At 43.9% G+C, this 19,812-nt stretch overlaps 1 protein-coding gene and 1 non-coding gene across 3 annotated transcripts in view; both read right to left on the bottom strand.

Moving 5' to 3' along the window:
* Positions 1 to 2,145: 2,145 nt before the first annotated feature.
* The window catches only part of AP1G1 (adaptor related protein complex 1 subunit gamma 1), a 52,871-nt gene continuing 35,204 nt past the window's right edge, over positions 2,146 to 19,812 (bottom strand). For both annotated transcript variants that reach the window (XM_075509319.1, XM_075509320.1), the window contains exons 12-23: positions 16,591 to 16,731; positions 15,862 to 15,916; positions 14,121 to 14,243; positions 13,701 to 13,790; positions 13,073 to 13,200; positions 12,352 to 12,456; positions 10,026 to 10,167; positions 9,446 to 9,572; positions 8,895 to 8,990; positions 8,497 to 8,657; positions 5,814 to 5,912; positions 2,146 to 3,399 (exon numbers count right to left, since the gene is read on the bottom strand). In XM_075509319.1, the coding sequence (XP_075365434.1) occupies positions 3,298 to 3,399; positions 5,814 to 5,912; positions 8,497 to 8,657; positions 8,895 to 8,990; positions 9,446 to 9,572; positions 10,026 to 10,167; positions 12,352 to 12,456; positions 13,073 to 13,200; positions 13,701 to 13,790; positions 14,121 to 14,243; positions 15,862 to 15,916; positions 16,591 to 16,731 (1,369 nt within the window). In that variant the 3' untranslated portion in view covers positions 2,146 to 3,297. The remainder of the gene's footprint in view (positions 3,400 to 5,813; positions 5,913 to 8,496; positions 8,658 to 8,894; positions 8,991 to 9,445; positions 9,573 to 10,025; positions 10,168 to 12,351; positions 12,457 to 13,072; positions 13,201 to 13,700; positions 13,791 to 14,120; positions 14,244 to 15,861; positions 15,917 to 16,590; positions 16,732 to 19,812) is intronic.
* LOC142414198 (small nucleolar RNA SNORD71) lies at positions 18,900 to 18,986 on the bottom strand. Its single transcript, XR_012776983.1, has one exon. It is a non-coding gene; the product is annotated as a small nucleolar RNA SNORD71 (small nucleolar RNA).

The following is a 19,812-nucleotide window of genomic DNA, read 5'->3' as shown; positions in this document are numbered from 1 at the left end:
AAAAGGTTGTTCAAGGCCATATTTTGTCCCATCAAAACCTGGACAAAATTGAATCTTAGGACCTTCCCACATTTTCTCCCCCTTCAGGCCCATTATGGCCACTGTTCTTTCTGTCATTTTTTGACTCAAAATACATTCACTTGAAAAAACAGACATTCAGTCTCCCTCAGCTCCAAAGCCTCCAATGCAGGTATTAGTAAGATTAGCCATGAAGTCTGTATCTTGCTCCCTTTATACTCCCCTTACACCACAGCAAGGAAAACGTTGACCAGACCTGTGAGAACTGTTGCATTCAACTGGTGGAAAAAAGACTCACCCTGTCCTCAGAGTGCCTCAGATGTAGACATGCGAGTACTCTCCAGTGAGGAAAACAAAGCAGCAGCACAGAGCTTAAGAGATGTACTCAGGGGTCAAGGAGCAAGCAATGGTATCTAGTATTGCAGATATGGGAACATGTGAAACCTGGCCTTCCTTCTGGCATAACGCTAGTACCCCGTCCCTTAGCAAGGGGAAGGGAAAGAGCTCCAAGGACAATGGGAATGTTTGGCTGCTACAAAGGAGTACTCCACAGCCAAGGGATGGCTTCAAGCAAAATGCATTTCAGGTACATGCACCACCTCCTTCAGCTTGACTCAGAAGTCCACGACAAAGCGCCTATTTCCCAAAACACAAGCATTCTGTGCAAGGGTGGCTGAAGGAGCCAAGAACACAGTAGGAATTTGCCCTACAAGCTTACCAGACAGAGACCAACAACGTAACCCAGCTGCCCTAGGGGACAGAAAACAAGTGCAACAAGAGGGACAAGATAAGCTGTTCCCAACTATGCTGCGACAAATTGGTCAGGTGAGAGACCATTTACTTCTTTCTCCCCATCTAATCTCCTGCACCAGTGCTCTTCCTCAGCAAGAAGAAATGGAGATTGAGGTGTGCCAGCTTTCAGTACAAGTGACCATGTACAATTCTGTGAGGAGAATGGGAGAGCTTATGGGGTGTTCAGGAACTAAGGCAAAGACTTTCCATTAGCTTTGTATCTGGGACACCCTCAGAGCTCACTGGAGTCTAGATTTAACATGCTCAGCCTTCAACACTACGGAGTTTGAGCTAGTGGGGTGGTGAATAGTCACAACTGCAGTGAAAGCAACAAAGCTAAATGCTCAGCACCTACAAGTGGACTTTGATTCAGCCATTTTCTGCAAGACTGCCTGCTTCATGATGCTGCTAGCTGAAGCACAGTATCTATCTCACCGCTGATAGCCAAGGCATGACCCTGCCACAACCCAGAATTACTTTTAAGGAAATCATACATCATTCTTGTAGATTTTATAACCCCATGCCAATGCCAGTTCCCATAGAATAATAAAGCTCTTTGCTAATCCAAAGGCCCAAACCTGTTTAATCAATAAGGCAGCAAAAATGCCCTCCAAGAGAAGCTAAACTTATTCCATTACACAGACCAGCACTTCAGTCAGTGAGTCAGTCCTACATTATATTACTTAATGCAGTTAAAACCACAGCCAACTGAACAACCTTTAGTGGCCTGCTCCCGACTCAAGGGCAGAATAGGTCTTCAGATTTCCCTAAGTGTGCACCACTCTTGCAGTGGTTTTGGCAAGGACTGGAACCTAGTGTTAGCACTTTCACAGATGCAAAAAGCTGTGTCTAAGCTTGCCATCAGAGCGCTGAATGATCACTAACTGGAAAGCCCCATCACAGAAATAAAGCAGATGTGCCATCTGTTTCTTTTGAGAAAGCACTGGGTTGGAAGCTGGAGTACCTTCAGCTTACCAGCACACTCATCGATGAAGATCTAAGATATATCCTCCCCTCTTCCTCCCTGACGAGTGCTGAATATCTGAATAGTTTTGTCACACTGTGCTTTATGTCCTATACATAGCCTCCATGAGAATTCATGGGACTCTACTACCTCAACAACAGTTCACACTAGGAAGCATAACTGAACATAGCTTTCTATAAGCTTAGAAGAGTACTGGACCTCACATCTTTGGATCCAAATACTCAAACGACTGGCTTCCATTCAAAAAACAGTTCAGTTACTTTCAGTCTGAACCTGAACTAGCACATTTCCCTGAAAGGGGAGCAAGGAGCAAACTACAAGGATCAATTAAGTAACAAAATGGGAAAAGGTCTCTTTAAACCGCATGGTCTTTATTTCAGTGCCGATATTACAGATACAACACAAATATCCCAGTCAGAAGTAACTCAAATGGAACCCAGGGGGTCTACAACAGGCTCTGGAAATTCAAGTGGGGAGAAGGTCTGGAATAACTGGGAAGAGCAACTTCGCAGCATAGTCTCTGATGAGTCTCCCAGCAGGAACAGAGCCCTCAAAGACTGGTCTACAAAACTGAATATGTCTTTTCTACCCATAAACCACAACTAATGGGTTAAAAGGCTTTGAAACCGTCTCTGGTAGAAAACCAGCTGCTCCTTGGATCTCTACATCTCTCATACATCACCACACTTTCTGGGGAAGGTACAGAAGACTGTCTGTGAATCTGCATGGCTGTAGCTATTGATGGAAAGAAAGAAAATTCAAGTGTAAGGTCTTAATTTCCAAGTACAGCACCAAAGCAATTTTATCCACTCTCACCAGCACCTCTTTTCCTGCACTGTCCCAGGTTTGCAGATGAACTCCCAAGGCCTAACTTGCTCTTGGTATGTATCACATAACTAAGAGGTGGGTGTATACAATAATGCACTGAATAGGCCATAAGAAGCCTCCAGCCCCTTCAGACATAGGGGATACAAGAAGAAAGAGGCAGGGCAGCCTGACATTCCCCAAGTCCCCAGTCTGAGCCCCATATGAAAGTGCCTGAAGGAATCCAGCTAGTAATGAATGACAACACACCTTGCCCACCCCAGGGGAAAAAGACAGCAGAAAGAAGGGGCAGCTGTTCACTTGCTGCAGAGAGAAGAAAGTTTCCCTGCTAGAAATTCCAGACTTCTCTTCCAACCAGGCTGTATTTCTTTGCGGGGGGCGGGGGGGGGAGGGCGCGGGAAGGAGAGAAGGGAATGTTGCTTCTGGCTGTGAATGCATGTGTGAGGGAGTGCACAGTAGCCTCCACAAGCCGCCAGCCTCATCAGCGGAGGAGAGGAGATTAGTCTTAACAGATATGCTTCAAAGTCAGCAATCACTTCAGGAAAATTCCTCCTCATCAGCAGGTCTCATCTGTTCCCCATGCCCATGGTGCAGTTTGGGGGATTGCCAAGAATCACAATCTTCTTCCCAGAGTTCTTTTGATTGGGTGGGGTGAGAATAAGAATGGTGCCAGAGCCTCACTGCCAAGACTGAGGGGGGAAGTTGTTGACTTCTGCTAGATCCTGCATTGCTGAGCCCTTGTGATTATATGTCAACTTGATCCGCATACGTAGTTGTTGCTACAAGAGAAAAGGGGGGGGAAAAAACAAAACAACAGAACAAATTCAGGTCTTCATTAAAGGTCAGCGAATCCCCCCACATCCAGCTCCCCTCCCTCACCCCATGAATACAAAACACAGACCTTTCCTCACCACGAGAGCTTGCTGGAAGGATGTGCAGGGTACGCTATGACACTGCAGATAAATGCTTAATCTGGTAGGACACTGATTGGTCACTGGAGTTCTCAGACCAGGTACGAGCCCTCAGAAAAGCTATAGCACAGCTTCTACCCCCACCTCTCTCTGCACTGGCCCTGCTCTCACAAGCACTGAAGTCCTTAAATGCAAAAATAACTGCCTTAAAATCCCAGTTAACAATGGAAGAAAGCAGGAGGCAGATCTGGACTCTGCTGCTCTGCGCTTAGGCTCGCAGGGAGAGGTGTCATTTCCCATACTAGCTGTTCACTCAAAGCAGCCGTCTGAAAACTTCAAGTATTGCATAGCTCAGTAGCACTATGAAGGAAATAGCCTAGGACAGACTGGAAATAGAGTCTTTAAGAACATTTCTTCCTGCTGTGAGTAAATGATGGAATAGCTCAGTTGTTTTATACTCTGTCATTTGGCTGTCATCCAGATACTAGGTGGCCCTTAATAATAGCTAGAGCACAGCATGCTCCAGCCAGGTTCCCTATTCTCCTCACTCTCAAAAAAACTTGTTTCCCAAAAACCCTAAAGGGGAAAGCAAAAAGTTGGCTATTTCTGGCTCTTTTGCCCATACCTACAGGGAAATATGCAAAAGGGATAGCAGAGGGAGGAAAGAAGGGCAATGACTGCTCCAAGCAGCCTCAGGATAAAGAAGCTATGCTTTATCACTAATAGATCAATACAATCAGTGTCAGTTTTTGCTATATTTGGTGTTGTTTTGGGAAACTGGCCCTCAGTTTCATTCCAGCATAATGACAGTCGTGTCTAGGTGAACAGACTTTTTTACAACACTGACCAGACAAACAGCTACCTCCTAAATAGCAAGGCTGTTCCAAGGTTGCCTCCCTCAGAGTATTCCAGGTAACTACACTATCTCACAGACAGGGTTGCTAAGCTGTACTTTCAGGCAGTAGCAATCTGAAGGACAGTAAGAGATGCACAAATGCCTGAGGTGGAAGAGTGAGTTAGTGGGCAAGAGAAGAGGGTAGTAAAATACTATTTTGCACCTCTGTATTCTGAAGTGTTCATAGGAGTTCTGGTGTTCCAACAAGAAAGCATCCCACTATCTAGGTGTATTTCACCTTGTGGGGCCCATCTGAGGTGGATATATTGCGACTTCTGGCACCTTAGAGGAAAACTCCTACACCCCCCCCAAGTTCAGAAAAAACCTTTCAAGGTGATCTTTGAAAGGTGCTCTACAGCACCACAGAGAAATTCCTATCAGATGTATACAAGACAAAGAGAATAATTAGTCTTCTGCCTTAATATAGGCAGAGGGGAGCACACTACACAGAGATAAGGGGAGATGCATGGAAACGACAAAAAACTATGCGCTAGGAGACAGCCATTTTAGTGAAATCTTGGGCTGAGATTTGAGAATTTTTCTAATTTGCACATCAGGCTAGCAGCAACACTTAACATCTAGAACAGTACTTTAAGTGTTAACCTATGAAAAACTTAAAATGTTTTAAGTTCTTAAAGATGTTTAAGATCTTAAGGGTGTCCCACAAAGGAAGAAATACGTGTTCTCAATTTTATTTGTCTTTCTGATGCCGTCTGAATACTTGCAAAGCCTCTTAAGGAGGACGTGGGCCACACCCCTCCCTCCCCTCAAGTCTGTGGTATCCCAGTCTTGAAGCCTGCCTCTGAAGGCTGTAAAACAAATGAAATTATGATTAAATCACACCTAAAGATTCTTTCTATCAACTGTTTAAAACTACACTCATCACATTAAAAACAAAATGACACCACTTGAGAAAACAGACAATTTTGTTAAGATTTTGGATCAAGCTATTTTTTGTGTAACAAGCATTTCAAGTAACACTGCTGCAGATAGCAAGAACAAATGTTAAATATATTTATATGGCAAGATGCTTGCCTTTTGGACATCACTTTTACAATACACACAAACACCAGGTTGAGCTCCTCTAGAAAGGCCATCTAAAAACTTGTTTTACAGCCATTCTGATGCAAAAGACATTCATGAATTCAAGAAGATAGCAAAGCTGTGATCTGTTTTAGTGGTATAACCAAAGAGAAGGCCAAACCTGTGCCCAGGACCTCCTGTCTTTTTCGTAACTTTTTCCTAACCCTAACCAAAATGACTGTCATTAAAAACACATCATTTACTACCATCACTTCCTACCTCTCATCAGAGATGCATCCCTAACCGACCGCCACTAAATGCACGATTCCAAGACAGTACCTTTAATGTTCTCGGAATCACTCACCTTTTGTGGATTCAGGACTTTAATGACCTGTGTGATGGTCCCCGAGTTAAATGCAGGGATGACACTGCTGCTGGGAGACAGGAGCTGCAGCTGGAATGTCTGAAGAAAAGGCAAAGAGAAAACAATTTGATGCTTAATCAAGAATGAACATAAAGCGATTTGTTTGCACTGAGAGAAAGAAAGGAAAATTAAGAGTTCAGTTCCTGGCCCTGACAGTATATGTAGAGCCACAATAAAGTCAAATAATCACTTCTTCAATTCCCTATCTGTACAGAACAAAATATTCACTGGCCCACCTGCTTTCTACACAAGATCCAGGTAGCACAAATACTAGGGGGTGAGGGCTTACTGTAGTGTATCAAGACCAGCAGTGATGCATTGTTTCAAGCATCACACGCAGAGGAACAGTCAAGACTGCTCAGCACACCTGTAACTTCAGGAGGCCCATTCTTTCCCCAATTCCTTCCTACAGCAGGTATGAAGCCTATCCGCACCACTTAGACACTCACAAGTCTATGGGGCCTGATGAGATCCACACGAGAGTACTGAAGGAACTGGCAGATGTGCTCACCAAGCCCCTTTCCATCATTTCCCAGCAGTCCTGGCTAACTGGGGAGGTCCCTGCTGACTGGAGATTAGCAAATGGGACGCCCATCTGCAAGAAGGGCCGGAAGGAGGACCCGGGGAACTACAGGCCTGTCAGCCTGACCTCGGTGCCGGGGAAGCTGATGGAGCAGATCATCCTGAGTGCTATCACATGGCATGTAGAGGATAACCAAGGGATCAAGCCCAGCCAGCATGGGTTCAGGAAAGGCAGGTCCTGCTTGACCAACCTGATCTCCTTCTACGACAAGGTGACCCGCCTAATGGATGAAGGAAAGGCTGTGGATGTTGTCTATCTAGACTTCAGTAAAGCCTTTGACACGGTTTCCCACAGCATTCTCCTGGAGAAACTGGCTGCTCATGGCTCAGACGGGTGTGCTCTTCGCTGGGTAAAGAACTGGCTGGGTGGCCGGGCCCAAAGAGTGGTGGTGAATGGAGTTTACTCCAGTTGGCGGCTGGTCACAAGCGGCGTTCCCCAGGGCTCTGTGTTGGGGCCAGTCCTGTTTAACATCTTTATCAATGATCTGGATGAAGGGATCGAGTGCACCCTCAGTCAGTTTGCAGATGACACCAAGTTGTGTGGGAGTGTTGATCTGCTGGAGGGTAGGCAGGCTCTGCAGAGGGATCTGGACAGGCTGGATTGATGGGCTGAGGTCAATTGTATGAGGTTCAACAAGGCCAAGAGCAAAGTCCTGCACTTGGGTCACAGCAACCCCATGCAACGCTACAGGCTTGGGGAAGAGTGGCTGGAAAGCTGCCAGGCAGAGAAGGACCTGGGGGTGTTGGTTGACAGCCACCTGAATATGAGCCAGCAGTGTGCCCAGGTGGCCAAGAAGGCCAATGGCATCCTGGCTTGTGTCAGAAATAGTGTGGCCAGCAGGACTAGGGAAGTGATTGTGCCCCTGTACTCGGCAGTGGTGAGGCCGCACCTCGAATGCTGTGTTCAGTTTTGGGCCCCTCACTCCAAGAGAGACATTGAGGTACTGGAGCGTGTCCAGAGAAGGGCAATGAAGCTGGTGAAGGGTCTGGAGCACAAGGCTGATGGGGAGCGGCTGAGGGAGCTGGGGTTGTTCAGCCTGGAGAAAAGGAGGCTGAGGGGAGACCTCATCGCTCTCTGCAACTGCCTGAAAGGAGGTTGTAGAGAGGTGGGGTCGGTCTCTTCTCCCAGGTAACAAGCCATAGGACGAGAGGCAACGGCCTCAAGTTGCACCAGGGGAGGTTTAGACTGGATATTAGGAAATTTTACTTCACTGAAAGGGTTGTCCAGCATTGGAACAGGCTGCCCAGGGAAGGGGTTGAGTCGCCATCCCTGGAGGTATTTAAAAGCCGTTTGGATGAGGTGCTTAGGGACATGGTGTAGTGGCGGTCTTGGTAGTGTTAGGTTTACGGTTGGACTCGATCTTAAAGGTCTTTTCCAACCTATATGATTCTGTGATTCTGCGAAAGTTACAGCATTACTAATACCTAGAAGTGAAACTCCCAGAAGTGAATGTATTTTCCCAAACTTGAAGAACATTCCAATCACACCCTGCTTAAATGGTCTGCTCTGCTATAAACTAGGCAATATCTGTCTCCCATATTTTGTGCTGCAGCTAAGTGCAAGGGAAGACAATTCACTGCTTAAAGGAGGACAGTCACGAATGACCATGGGGGGGACTCATTTAAAATTTTATAAGCAGCTAATAGCTTCGAAAGATTTTTTTCATGTATTCATAGCTGCAAAGAGCATGGTATATTTCTTAGAAACTAAGAATACAGGGAAAGATTAGTATCTTCACTTTCTTTTTTTGACCCAACATTTTTCTGCATGTGGTTTAGCAACCCTCCTAGAAAGTGGTGATTTTAAAACAAGATTTTGTCCAAGCAGTAGTCCAATCTGATAGGAACTAGTGTTCTATTGCATTTATAACATTTACTTTCAGACTAGAAAGAGATGACCAAACTGCGCACTAAGACAACGGGTTAACAGCTCTTAGCCTGTTTACCATGCTGCAAGTCTCTGTCTACATGAAAGCACTGATCAGGAAGTATTTGCAGCTGGCCCTCAACCTATCACTATAGTTGCCCTAAGTGGCTCTACCTTTGGTACTGCAGCTTGGAAAACAAAATCTGTCATATCCAGCTCTGTGCTGTTGGAGGCCTGTATCGTGATTACAGTGACGCTAGGGTTGGTGTTTGACCTCTCAAAGGTGAAGTCAATCTTCAGCCCATTCTTGTTGTACGCAGTAATTGAGGGGATTCCTGCAGAAAACAAAAAAGCAGTAGACCTACAGAATCTGGAGATCATTGTCAACATCATAGAACAGATTTATTTTACCCCAGACATGAACTCTTCTGAAGATTAAACACATCCCCTCCTCCTGCTCCAGTGTCTGTGCCACACTTCACTCCCAAATCCCCCCTTTTTTTACTACCCTTTGTTTCCTCTTCTAGTTGGGTGCTGTGGCACCTTAGGCTAAGGATTTACATGCCCCTAACCTGCAGCAATATCATTGAAGAGAGGCTGTGATGAAAGTCCATCAAGCAGGAACGGAGGCTGTGCTACCTGGGGTGCAGGGGCAGATACCGGAGAACCTACAAGAAATGTTGAAGGATTATTACTTAGCTGTCATGAAATGAAGAGTAGTTATTCCTTCTCCAAAGATCAACTGCTGCATATCATATTTCTTTACATGAAGCTCTACAAATCATCTGTGTTGCCATCCTCCCCTTCTCTGCTTTCTCTAACAAGGACTGGCTCCTCTGGAGCTAGCAGGCATTCAAATGGAATGAATTCCTTACATCTCCCAGTCCTCTCTGGAAAGGCTCACAGCATTCCCAGGCTGGAGTGTGAAAATGCTCAAGTCTTGCCAGCTAATCCTGCAGAGTCATCCTGTGACTTCATTCCCTGACTCCCACCCGTATGCTAATGTGCATCTTGGTAAGAGTAAGTGTGAAGACTAGGATTTCATAGAAAGTGAAGAACTAGCCAGCCCTCATCCCACCCCAGGACTGAGAATGTAGACTTTTAAGAGATGCAGCCTGCTCACCTGTTAGATTGAGGTCTCCCAGGAGGTCAAGGAGCTCCCCACCAGCAGAGGCTGGCTTACTTGTAGGTGCAGTGGAGATTACAGGTGTTATATCACTTCCCCCCAACAAGTCCAACAAATCATTTGCCTAATGAGAGAGTGGATGTAATAGTTACATATTCAACTTCCTGCTACTTTCCCTTGCAAATGTAATGGATCCTACTTGCTCTCAGATTGAAGACCAACAGACCTGCTGGCCAGTCAGAGAGGTTCTTAGTTCAGCTATGGTCCCAGGCCCCAGAAGGCATCTAGTTTCCATGCTCTTGGGACCACAGAGATAGAGAAGGATGGAGTTCGTGCACACTGAGACAGGCTGGAGGATATATGGCTTTACCCCACCCTGCTCTTGCACTCCCCCCAGTGACCTCTTCCACACACCTGTGCTTGACACTAGAGCCACCAGAGCAGAGAGATAACGCAATCATCACCAGGTCAGAACCGGCAGAGAGGGGTAGGGAGATGGTCTCGGCTTACTGTTGGCAGTGGCTAGTAGTGTGGTCTGACAGGCAGTGGAAACTTATCCTAGATCAGTTTCCATTACCTGGCTAGCAGGCTGCAATCCAGAGGGTGGAGGTTTGGTTTCCAGTACTGCTGGCTCTGTCTCTCCGTTGGTCTGTACAATCTCAGTAGGGCCATTTGTGGTGATCTTCTCCATTACCGGCATTCTCTCAAGTAGGGCTGGCCTGAAAGAAGCTGACATAGTTACACTGTGCCATCTTCCTGGATCCCAATCCAAATACTCAGACATTCAGGAGATGATATACACAGGGCAATCTGCCTTTTCCTCTTAGCTCCAATGCAGGGGAACTGTAAGAATGCATGACAGCTCGAGGTGCTCAGAAGCAATCCCTGGCATTCTGTGCCAGTGTAAATACATTAGTTGATGGCTGAAAGCCAAACAAGCCCTTCTGCCTCCTGTTTTCCCCTAGTACTTGACACAGTTTCCACTGTGGTGCTAGGATAACAAACCCAAGACACAGATTAAATAATTGAGCAATGGTGGATTACCTGCAGACACTTGACTGCTCTGTTCCATATGCAGTTGAGTCAGAGTCAGCTCATTTGACTCCTCTTTGCAGAAGGGTTAACAACTTAGAACAGGTGACAAAGTTGGAAAAGCAAATCACCATGCTCTCATTTAGCCAAATTAAGTTTCCAAAGAGATTAAGTTCAGCCCTTGAGAGTACCCTCCTGAAATGACACAGAGACTGAAGAAGAGGCACGGGATCCAGAATCCTGACATCAAAACAAAAAACTAGGAAAACTTGTATAGGGAGAACTAGTCTGTAACACAAGAAAGGCCAAACCCTTGCAGATCAAGCCACAAAGTGCTGCATGTAATAGGGGTTAAGCCATACTGTCTACACATCTTTTGGGCTGAAAAAGTGTTCCAGTGCCAGTAAACCCAACAATGGGCCGCATTTTTGACCATTTTGACCAATGGCCATCATTAAGACTTTGAACAAAGTCTTAATGAGCAGAAACTATTAAACATTGACCTTTATACTGTAATGAACACCAGAATATACTGGGGGAAAAAAATACAGATGCTCTCTTGTAAAGCTGAATGAACTTCACATATGTTTTTCTCTGAAGCACAACGCCTCCCAAAACTATGAATAGCATACACTGCCATCTGATCGCCAGACACTGTTGTCTGCAATGGTCAACTCAGATCAAAAGCCTCTCGTGCTAGATTTTTCTCAACTCATTCATAAGGCTTCATGTGAAGCCCTAGGCAGCTCACACGCCCCTGCTCATTAACATGCCTTTTCCAAGCACAATTTGAGTTGCTGCATGGATCCCATGGGAGGAGAGAAAAGAGGAAATCATGAGGATGTTGTGTCCTACACATAGTGAATAAGATGGTACCCATGGAAAAAAGTGATTGCGAAGAGCCTTTGACACCAGGTTTGGAGGCCCCTACAAACACAGGCAATATTTAGTCCAGTGACACCCATTTTCTCTCTGTCCTCTCATCTAGACTCTAAAATGGATGCTCCTCCATCCAGTGGAATCTTATGGAAGGTTTTCAAGGGTGGATGAAGTTAATTCCCAGATGATCTCCTCCAATCTTATGATCCTCACTGAATAGAATCTATGGTGCTCCCATGTATCAACAATTAACTATATTGCACATAGCAGATCAATGACTATTCTGCAAAGAATTACAGCTTTAGTTATTGCAACAACACAGGGTTTTAACTTTCTCATAAAGAAACAATCACTTGAGCAAAGCAATGATGAATGGGGACCTCTCAATTATAAGGTGCAAGAAGGTTAACATGCTCACAAGTTATAAAACAGGGATGCTGAGTGGTGCAGTGAAATAGTACGCCTCTGCATGCAGAATTTGAGATTTTAAATAGACTCTACAAGAAGACAAAGTAAATTAAGAAGATGTTCTGAAAAACTGAAAAGTATTAACAGTTGGAAGAATTACCTCAAGCTCAGAGCATAGCTTAGGAGGACAGGTCAATAGATCTCTGCATGTTTATTCCAAAGACATTTTAAAATCAGTTTGAATCTAATGACTGTGGTAATGCTAGCATGGTAAAAGCTACCTGCAGACACTTACTCAGCCAGCAAATTTAAGATTCAACACCTAGAAGTAAAAATTAGTCAAGTTCAAGCTCAAAGCAGGCAAACGTTTTGGCAGAGAAAGTCTCTGATCACAGAACAATCTTCCAGGATACGTTAAGTTCTTAACACACTCACTAACCCTATAGATGAGGGAGGGATTCTAGTTCCTCTGTAATCCTACCAAAATCACTAGACAAAGCTCTCGAAGCACAAAGTGTGGTACACAGGAGATCAGAGTAGATTATAATGATCCTTTTCAAACACCAAAACTCATCAGCACTTACCTCATGTGATCGTATTTCTTGAAAAGTGCATTATATTCCACTGCCCTCTGCTGTAGCTCCACATCAATGCTGCTGCCATAAATGGAAACTACCTTCTTAATGCGACTGTGTGGGGGCAGGGGGGAAACAAAAAACCACACCATGGAATTAGCAGCAATAAGCAAGGGATTAGCATGTGTCATCCAGAAGACACTATCTGGCCTCTGCTCAACAGGTGTTCTGCATAAGTCATTTAAAACAGCAGTCACTGCTGTTTTCCTGGAGTACCTATGCAACATCCATTTTTGAACTGTCCCTTCATAACATCATCAGCAGGTGATTAATATACCACCACAAAGTATATCATAAGAAAGCTCAACTACCCACACTGAGAAGCCGTCAGGAAACAAGACTATTTTTCTCTCCATCACCCAAAGGAGGAACTGGAAAGAATAGTCCACTGAAAGTAAGGACTTATCTTCCCCATAGAGGAGTTTTCAAGCAACAGCACCATGGATTAAGTCCCTACACAGTAGAGGGCATCCACAGAGAAAACAGTACGAATCAGTGGTAAGTCTTCCACCCTGCAAGCAAAGGAGGACTGTAAAGGCCAACAAATAACAAGACGACTCTTGTAAACCATGGAAGCAGAACATGTCCAAGGAATACTTCTACTGAACACAATTGATGCCAGCACATTTGCAACAAAGCCCTGTGCAGTACAACATCAATGAGAACTCACTTGACAGTGCAGGTGAACCTTGTAGAAAGCTTCATGATGGCAGTGAGAGCATAGCCTCGTGTAACAGATGCAGACATATTAGATATCAGGACGCTTTCTAAAATATCAAGAACTTCATCCTCTGTTACCTGGAAAGGTACAGAAAGGTTAGGCTGAGAGAGAGCAGCTTTGCAGCAAGCCTTCCAGGGCATACTGTAAAAACCTGTCTCTTGCTTAAAGGCCACGTCACACCTCCTCTGCAACTCTGTGAGCCTGTAGCCTGTGTTCAGAGTGTATGAGACAGATGCATCTAGGTGGAGATCTTATGATATTAGTTTTAAAATACAGTTCCTGTTCCACACATTGAAGAGCAGGTTTATCATCAAAATACACAGCTAAGACCCTAGCAGATACCCTGCACACTAGGTTAGCACTGAAACCACACTGCTCTGCCAACTGTAGCTGCACCCCCCACAGTGAGGGTTTACGCAGCCCATGCCTGTAGCATGGGAAAGAGATTCCTGTCCAGGGTCCGTGACCATCATGGACACCAGTGCTAAGTAACTGTTGCAAGCATTCCCCTCACATAGCCAGCATCAAACAGCTCCAGCCTCAGTCAGGTACACAGTTGTTCTTTCCCAAACTATACCTGTATTGGTTCCTCCTCTTCACACTGACCAGACACCAGAAGATCTCCATACTCTCCTATGCACCAAGAGGCCACTTGCACCAGGGGCTGCTGTTGGAAGAAAAAAATCAGACGCCTCAGATAAACAGATGCCTGCATGACAAATGAAACCATCACTATTTCCCAGAGCAAGTCTAGCCCTCCTTCCAGCAAAGGAAGTTCTCCACAGCAGAGCAAACAGCAATATTTGATTCGATCAAGAATTCCATAAGAGAATTAGAGAAAATAGAAAGAATGTGAACTTGTAAGAGACATGCCTCCTCTGCAATCTGTCCCTTGGAGTGAGACAGTGTGATGTCGACTTACCCTGAGATGCTTAGTAAACTTGCTTATTGCAGTACAACAAGGAAACTGAAGCTGGCTGGTCACGTTTGGTATTACCTGGGAGTAATCACCAAGGATGGCTTTGTAGAGTCTCTGCACAGTGTAGGCATGCATCTCCACACTATTAGTTATTAGCTGAATCAGATTGGGAACAGCATCATCACGAACATAACTTCCTGCCTGCAAGAACAATTGTGTATTCGAGAGACAAATAAAAGTTGTTAGGTTTCACTATCCGACTTCTCAGGAATGCCCAGCATCTGCTGATATCCTTCACAAAGCCACCTGATGTGCATGGAAATAAAAATCAACCTCCTCACCCCCAAGCACTTTATGGTTGATTTTGAGCAGACTCAGATGGGTAGAAGTACAGGACAGTACATTTTCCCAATGAACTCAACTATCCCCAGAGAAATCCGTGCTATAGTTATCCTGAAATTGTCAAGAGGATAGAGTGTGGACGTAAGAAGCCTGTGCTACAGAAGGAACAAAAAGCAACACAGAAAACTGCTCTGTTGAATGGAAGGCTTTAAGTCAAAGACACCCTGGGGGCAGAACGCAGCTTATTCAATCGCTTGCTCAAAGCCAGACTGTATGCCAAATAAGCACAGGACCTAGAAACTTGCCCGCATATCACTTTTTGGTTAAAGGATAGGAACACGGAGCTCAGAGGGAAAAGCCCACTTTAGGGCCAGGAAAGCACGTGGGGCAATACAAAAATCACATAGCTTTGGCACTGAAGGGAAGATGTATACTGTTCAAAACCTGTTCTGTTTAGGCACTCCGCTGGCACTGAGAGCAGAGCATGCAAAAAGAAGGAAATTAAGTGAGCCAATTAGGTCAACTAAGTGAGAATCCACCTGATGCCACCTTTCTGTGTTAGTTCTCCTAAGTCTGCTAAACTGAAAAGGATGTTTATCTGTAAGAGTCTGCAGTAGGTAGTCTCATGAAAACAGCTTTACAAATGGTTTCTCTAGCAGCCAACAGAAGGAAGTTACTTTACTGAAGGAAGTAATCTGAGAGCAATTCTCACAGCCAACTTTCTAATGGAAATCAGTTCTCAGTTCAGAGGAATCTACTTTTCTCTGTTCCAGCATGGCAAAATAGCACAAGCCAGACTAGCTTCTTGATGAACTTCTCAAATTTGAACACTCATACTGATAAAATAAATCTCTTCCCACTCCTTTGCCTCAAGGGAACACACTGCCTACCCAAGTTATCAAGATCTCTTCCCTCTTGTTTGCCAAAAACACTACTCCAGTTCCACCTCAGCTGCGATGTTTATAAAGAAATTAACGTAGGTAAAGAGTAATAATTAAACCCAAAGACAAGGAACTAGAAAGCTGTTGATACAGTTTCATTAAAAAAGCTTTGATAAACTCAACTTGGAATAATTCCAAGAAATTGTTTCACCCTCTTTCTCTTTGCAAGTCACTTAAGGCTGTGTTGACTCTCCCCTGAAAGCACTGTAAATTGGCATCACAGACAGCACAAGAGCTGTCCTAACTTAGAAGCTGATGTGATTACTGCAGTAGAAAAACTCTGCTACACACTGTATTCTTCTGTCTTTCTGAAATCATACGTTTCTTCTAAAAAAGCACTCAGTCATATTTACTGAGTTTACATATTTCTGACTGGCTGCCTTGGGTCACTACCATATAAGTACACTTCCTCTGTGTATCGTACCATTTGTTATCTGCCAGCCTTTATAGCCATCTCCAACTTGATGATGAGTAACTTCCTACAGAATTAAAAAATGTTTACATTGTCACACACAAGAGAGGCAAATCTCACTTACCGTTGTTAAGACTCTCATAATTGTGTCTATGTGCCAGCGTTTGGAAGGAGCATACCTGACAAAATTAAGAAAACAAGTTAGAGCAGTAACTGCTAGCCTTCAACACCAGCAAGAAACCCATCATCATCATAACCTCCCCATTCCGTTACTTCCTGGCCCACTGTTTCCTGAGGGGGCACCACACCACCAATACACACACAAAAAACCCCCACAAAACAAAACACCACACACTTCACATTCTTTGACTTTTTGGTAGTAATGCCAATATCGGAAAGCTGAATGAATATACAAGTCTGTATAATATAGCACAGCCATACCTTACATATACAATACTTCAAAGTCAGGCTGCTGATTACAATGGCTCAACAGTAATGAGATCATCTCACTTGTACAACTAACGAGAGAGAACCTGTGTGTGTGGAGGGGGGACAGGGCCAGGATGCCAGCACAATACCTGTTCCAAAGCGCAGCAGAAATCAATATACTAGACTGGTTTAGTGATATGAGGACTATCCGTATGGGAGTGTGTCCTGTTTCTCAGAGGGGGTTAAAACTGACAAACCACACACAGATGAACAAATGGAGAAGAGATGATCAACATATTCTCTTGGGGGGGGGGGGGGGGGGGGGGGGGGGGGGGAGGGATGAGGAGAAGGAGGAACAACTCACAAAATGTTCATAGTTCCAAGGATGTACAAAAAAGTAATAGCAAGTAAATTGACCCCATACTTTTCAGCTGCAAGAAATATTCCAGATGCACAGTCTGCCTTGAACTCTGGTTCACAGGAATCTAGGAAATACAGTAACTCCTTCATCATTCCACGGACATTGTTCCCATTAACAAGAGCAAAACTCAGTTCCATTGCACGCCTAGGGCAAGAGACAGAAAACCAATAAAGTATCTTCACCTAGTGAAGTAAAAAAAAAAAAAAAAAAAAAAACCACAAACAAAAACCAACCCACCACCAAGTCTAGCTACTCAAATGCACTTACCTTTTAATTAAAAAGAGAGCAATATTTATTAATCCTGCGAGAAGTCTTCCACATTAAAATGTACCAGTATTTTCCTGTTCATGGGCAGACAATAAATACCCAGCCCCCACAAAAAAACTAAGCAGGACTGGGGGTGTGGGGTGTTCTAGAAACACCTATCCAGATGTCCTAACAACTAGAAATATCTTTCAGCAACCAGAGTCCATCAGTGTTAAGGTCTGATTGTCCAAGTATTTGTAATTGCATGCTGGTCATTTCTGACACACAACTGCCGTAAGTAATCCATGCTACAACACGCTTTCTCCAGCTTCAGGGATCCAGAAGAGACCTGTTTCGATCTCCACATGTTAGAGATTCAAATACAGTAGAGATTTAAAATATTAACTGATAAGCTGTATTGTATCCTGTCAGATAGACTATGTAAGATTTTTAGAACCCAAAATTACCCTGGTGCTCTTTTCAGAACCCATTCCCCCTGCCCCACAAGCTGACACCACAACTAGACAGAGTACTGGCTCTTTGCTATTCCTTGTTGTATACATCAAGAGGTCAGAGGCTAGTCCTTAGCCCTTCTACTTGAAGCTTCTGTAGTTGATTCTAGCACAGCTCTCCCATTCTTCTGACATTTTTTGAATGAAGATTACTATCTTCAAATGTGATTGATTTCTGTACAACTTTGGCAATTAGTTATGTTAAGATGCATTAAAACAATGCATTAAAACAGCCTCACTGAACAACCCTGACTATTCTTTAAAACTGAGCATTTGGTGTAATCCATGGTGGAATCCTTGGTGGAAGCCAAACCTCCAAGTTGTGTCCTCTTCATACTATCAGGAATTTTATTCTCTGCCTGTCACTGAGATAGCCTACTAGAAGACAAGAAAGATCCTCATAGCACATCAAAAACTTCCTCCCCCATTTCAGTTATCTTTTGAAATCATCTGGATAGCTGCTGAGCTACTTCAGGTGCACAGTGATTTTGTACTGCTTGTTGTGCAACAGATTATGTCCAAAATTATGTCAAAAGGCCTAAAGTCTATTTTGTGATATATACTTTCTTCAAATAGATCAGACTTCAATGTGTGTTTAACTCCAGCAATTTTCATTAAAATCATAATGTCGAGATGCATGAGTTATGCTGTCATCCTTTCATATATTTACTGGCAGCAAACCCATGAGCAGTCCCACTGATTCTGTCTTGCTCCAGTGTCAAGCTTGACAACCTACCACTACACGGACACAGTTATTTTTCCTGACTGCTTAGTATTTTCCCAATGTTCATGAAACATCAACAACTTCAACCAGGCACATTACCCAATCCAATGGTACTGGGCACAAGTAATTTGTTCTCAAGAATCTGAAAACATCTAGACAGCACTGCTTCTCAACATCTCCCTAGTTATTACTGTAATAAGAAGGATTTCTACGGAATTGTGAACTGTAAATGTGTTATTTTGCTTTTTACCCAACTAATACCCAGGGACCTAGGAAACACAGAGGTGTTCAGAATTAGGGTGGAAATATATAACTAAATTGTTACCTTTTATCACCTAGATCTGTGGCTGGTTGAAGACCTATACCATTATTAGAATTGGTTTCATCCCTCCAACAAGTTCCCAACTCCTTACGCGTAACCCTACTGGGTTACAAGTTTTCCGTGTTTATGTTTAACTTTTCAGTCACATTATAGCAGATATATCAATACTGCAGGTGCACAAAGGTACTCTGCAATCTTAATACCGGGCATTTATCTCAACACATACTGCTTACCTTCAATCATATTACATGGCTCATTTCTGTCACAAAGTTCCTAACCATGTAATCATATTAAGCAGGCAGACAAAAAGACTTGAATTCAATGGCGAAGCCATTCTGAATTATACTACATGGACCAAAGATACACTGCAATGGGTAAAAGATGATGAGAACAGTCCACGCTTCAGATAACCAAAACCAGGTATCCTGTCTTTCCCTCAAGTCCCAGCCCTTGAAACTTGCTACCTGGGGACTCTGACATTCAGTCAATATATTGCTTCAATGAAGACAGTGCATTGTCAGCAGCACGAGTGTCAGCATGGCAACATCATGCTCTGCTGATGGATCACTCAAAGGCTTCATCCTCCAACAGCACTCAGACGTGAAGCTCTGTCGTTTTAGCATACCTGTGTTTTCCTAGCAGGCACCAGTAACATGCTTTTGTTGCCTTCTATCCAAAACCTAGATGGGGCTTTGTTATTCCACAACCTACCTAGCCTCATGCTGGCTCTGGCACCAAAAAGCAAGAGCAGCCAGACTTGCTCAGCATATAAGATACAAATTTGTGTTTTGGGATAGACTGCAATTGTAAAAATAGATTACCTGATACCCATTACATAACAGTTAAAACTAAGTTTCAGAAGTGAGACAGATCCAATTTCTTTCCTATTCTGTACATAATAGACTGAGCAGCACTGTTAAAAATCTAGATCTGATTCAAAGATGGGCATAAATTTGAAGAATGCCTATCAGAACAAGTATCTATGACATATCTAAACAGTTTGACAACATGGAAAAAAGAGGTTGAGCAATTTTGAAAGTATATTCATGATGTGACAAGAGCTCAATGAAATTTTGGCCTGCGGCAGACAAGATTCCACAAGAAGCAACAGGGATGCCACTGTTCCCATCACTGCCGTGTCGTATGCTGCACTGAGCTCAGACCACCAGTTATAGAAAGAATAACGATGAGGAAGGGAGTTCTGAAAGAGCAAGTAAGCAATCGACAGGCTGAAAGACTCAATTCAGAAACGCAGTATTACGTATAGGTTGGGAGATCAAACAATTCAAGAGTATCTATGAGTGTCTGACAAACAGGAGAAAGTTACTATCATGAGTAAAAGGAACACAACTGAAGTAATGAGAAGAAACAGAGGAAGAAGTTTAGACGGAGTATCAGAAAAAAGTCTTCCTGTAGTGAGA

This window comes from Mycteria americana, chromosome 8 (genome assembly GCF_035582795.1).
Source record: "Mycteria americana isolate JAX WOST 10 ecotype Jacksonville Zoo and Gardens chromosome 8, USCA_MyAme_1.0, whole genome shotgun sequence".
NCBI lineage: Eukaryota > Metazoa > Chordata > Aves > Ciconiiformes > Ciconiidae > Mycteria > Mycteria americana.
The sequence above is the reverse complement of the archived record's forward strand: the minus strand, read 5'-3'. Positions and strand labels throughout refer to the sequence as shown.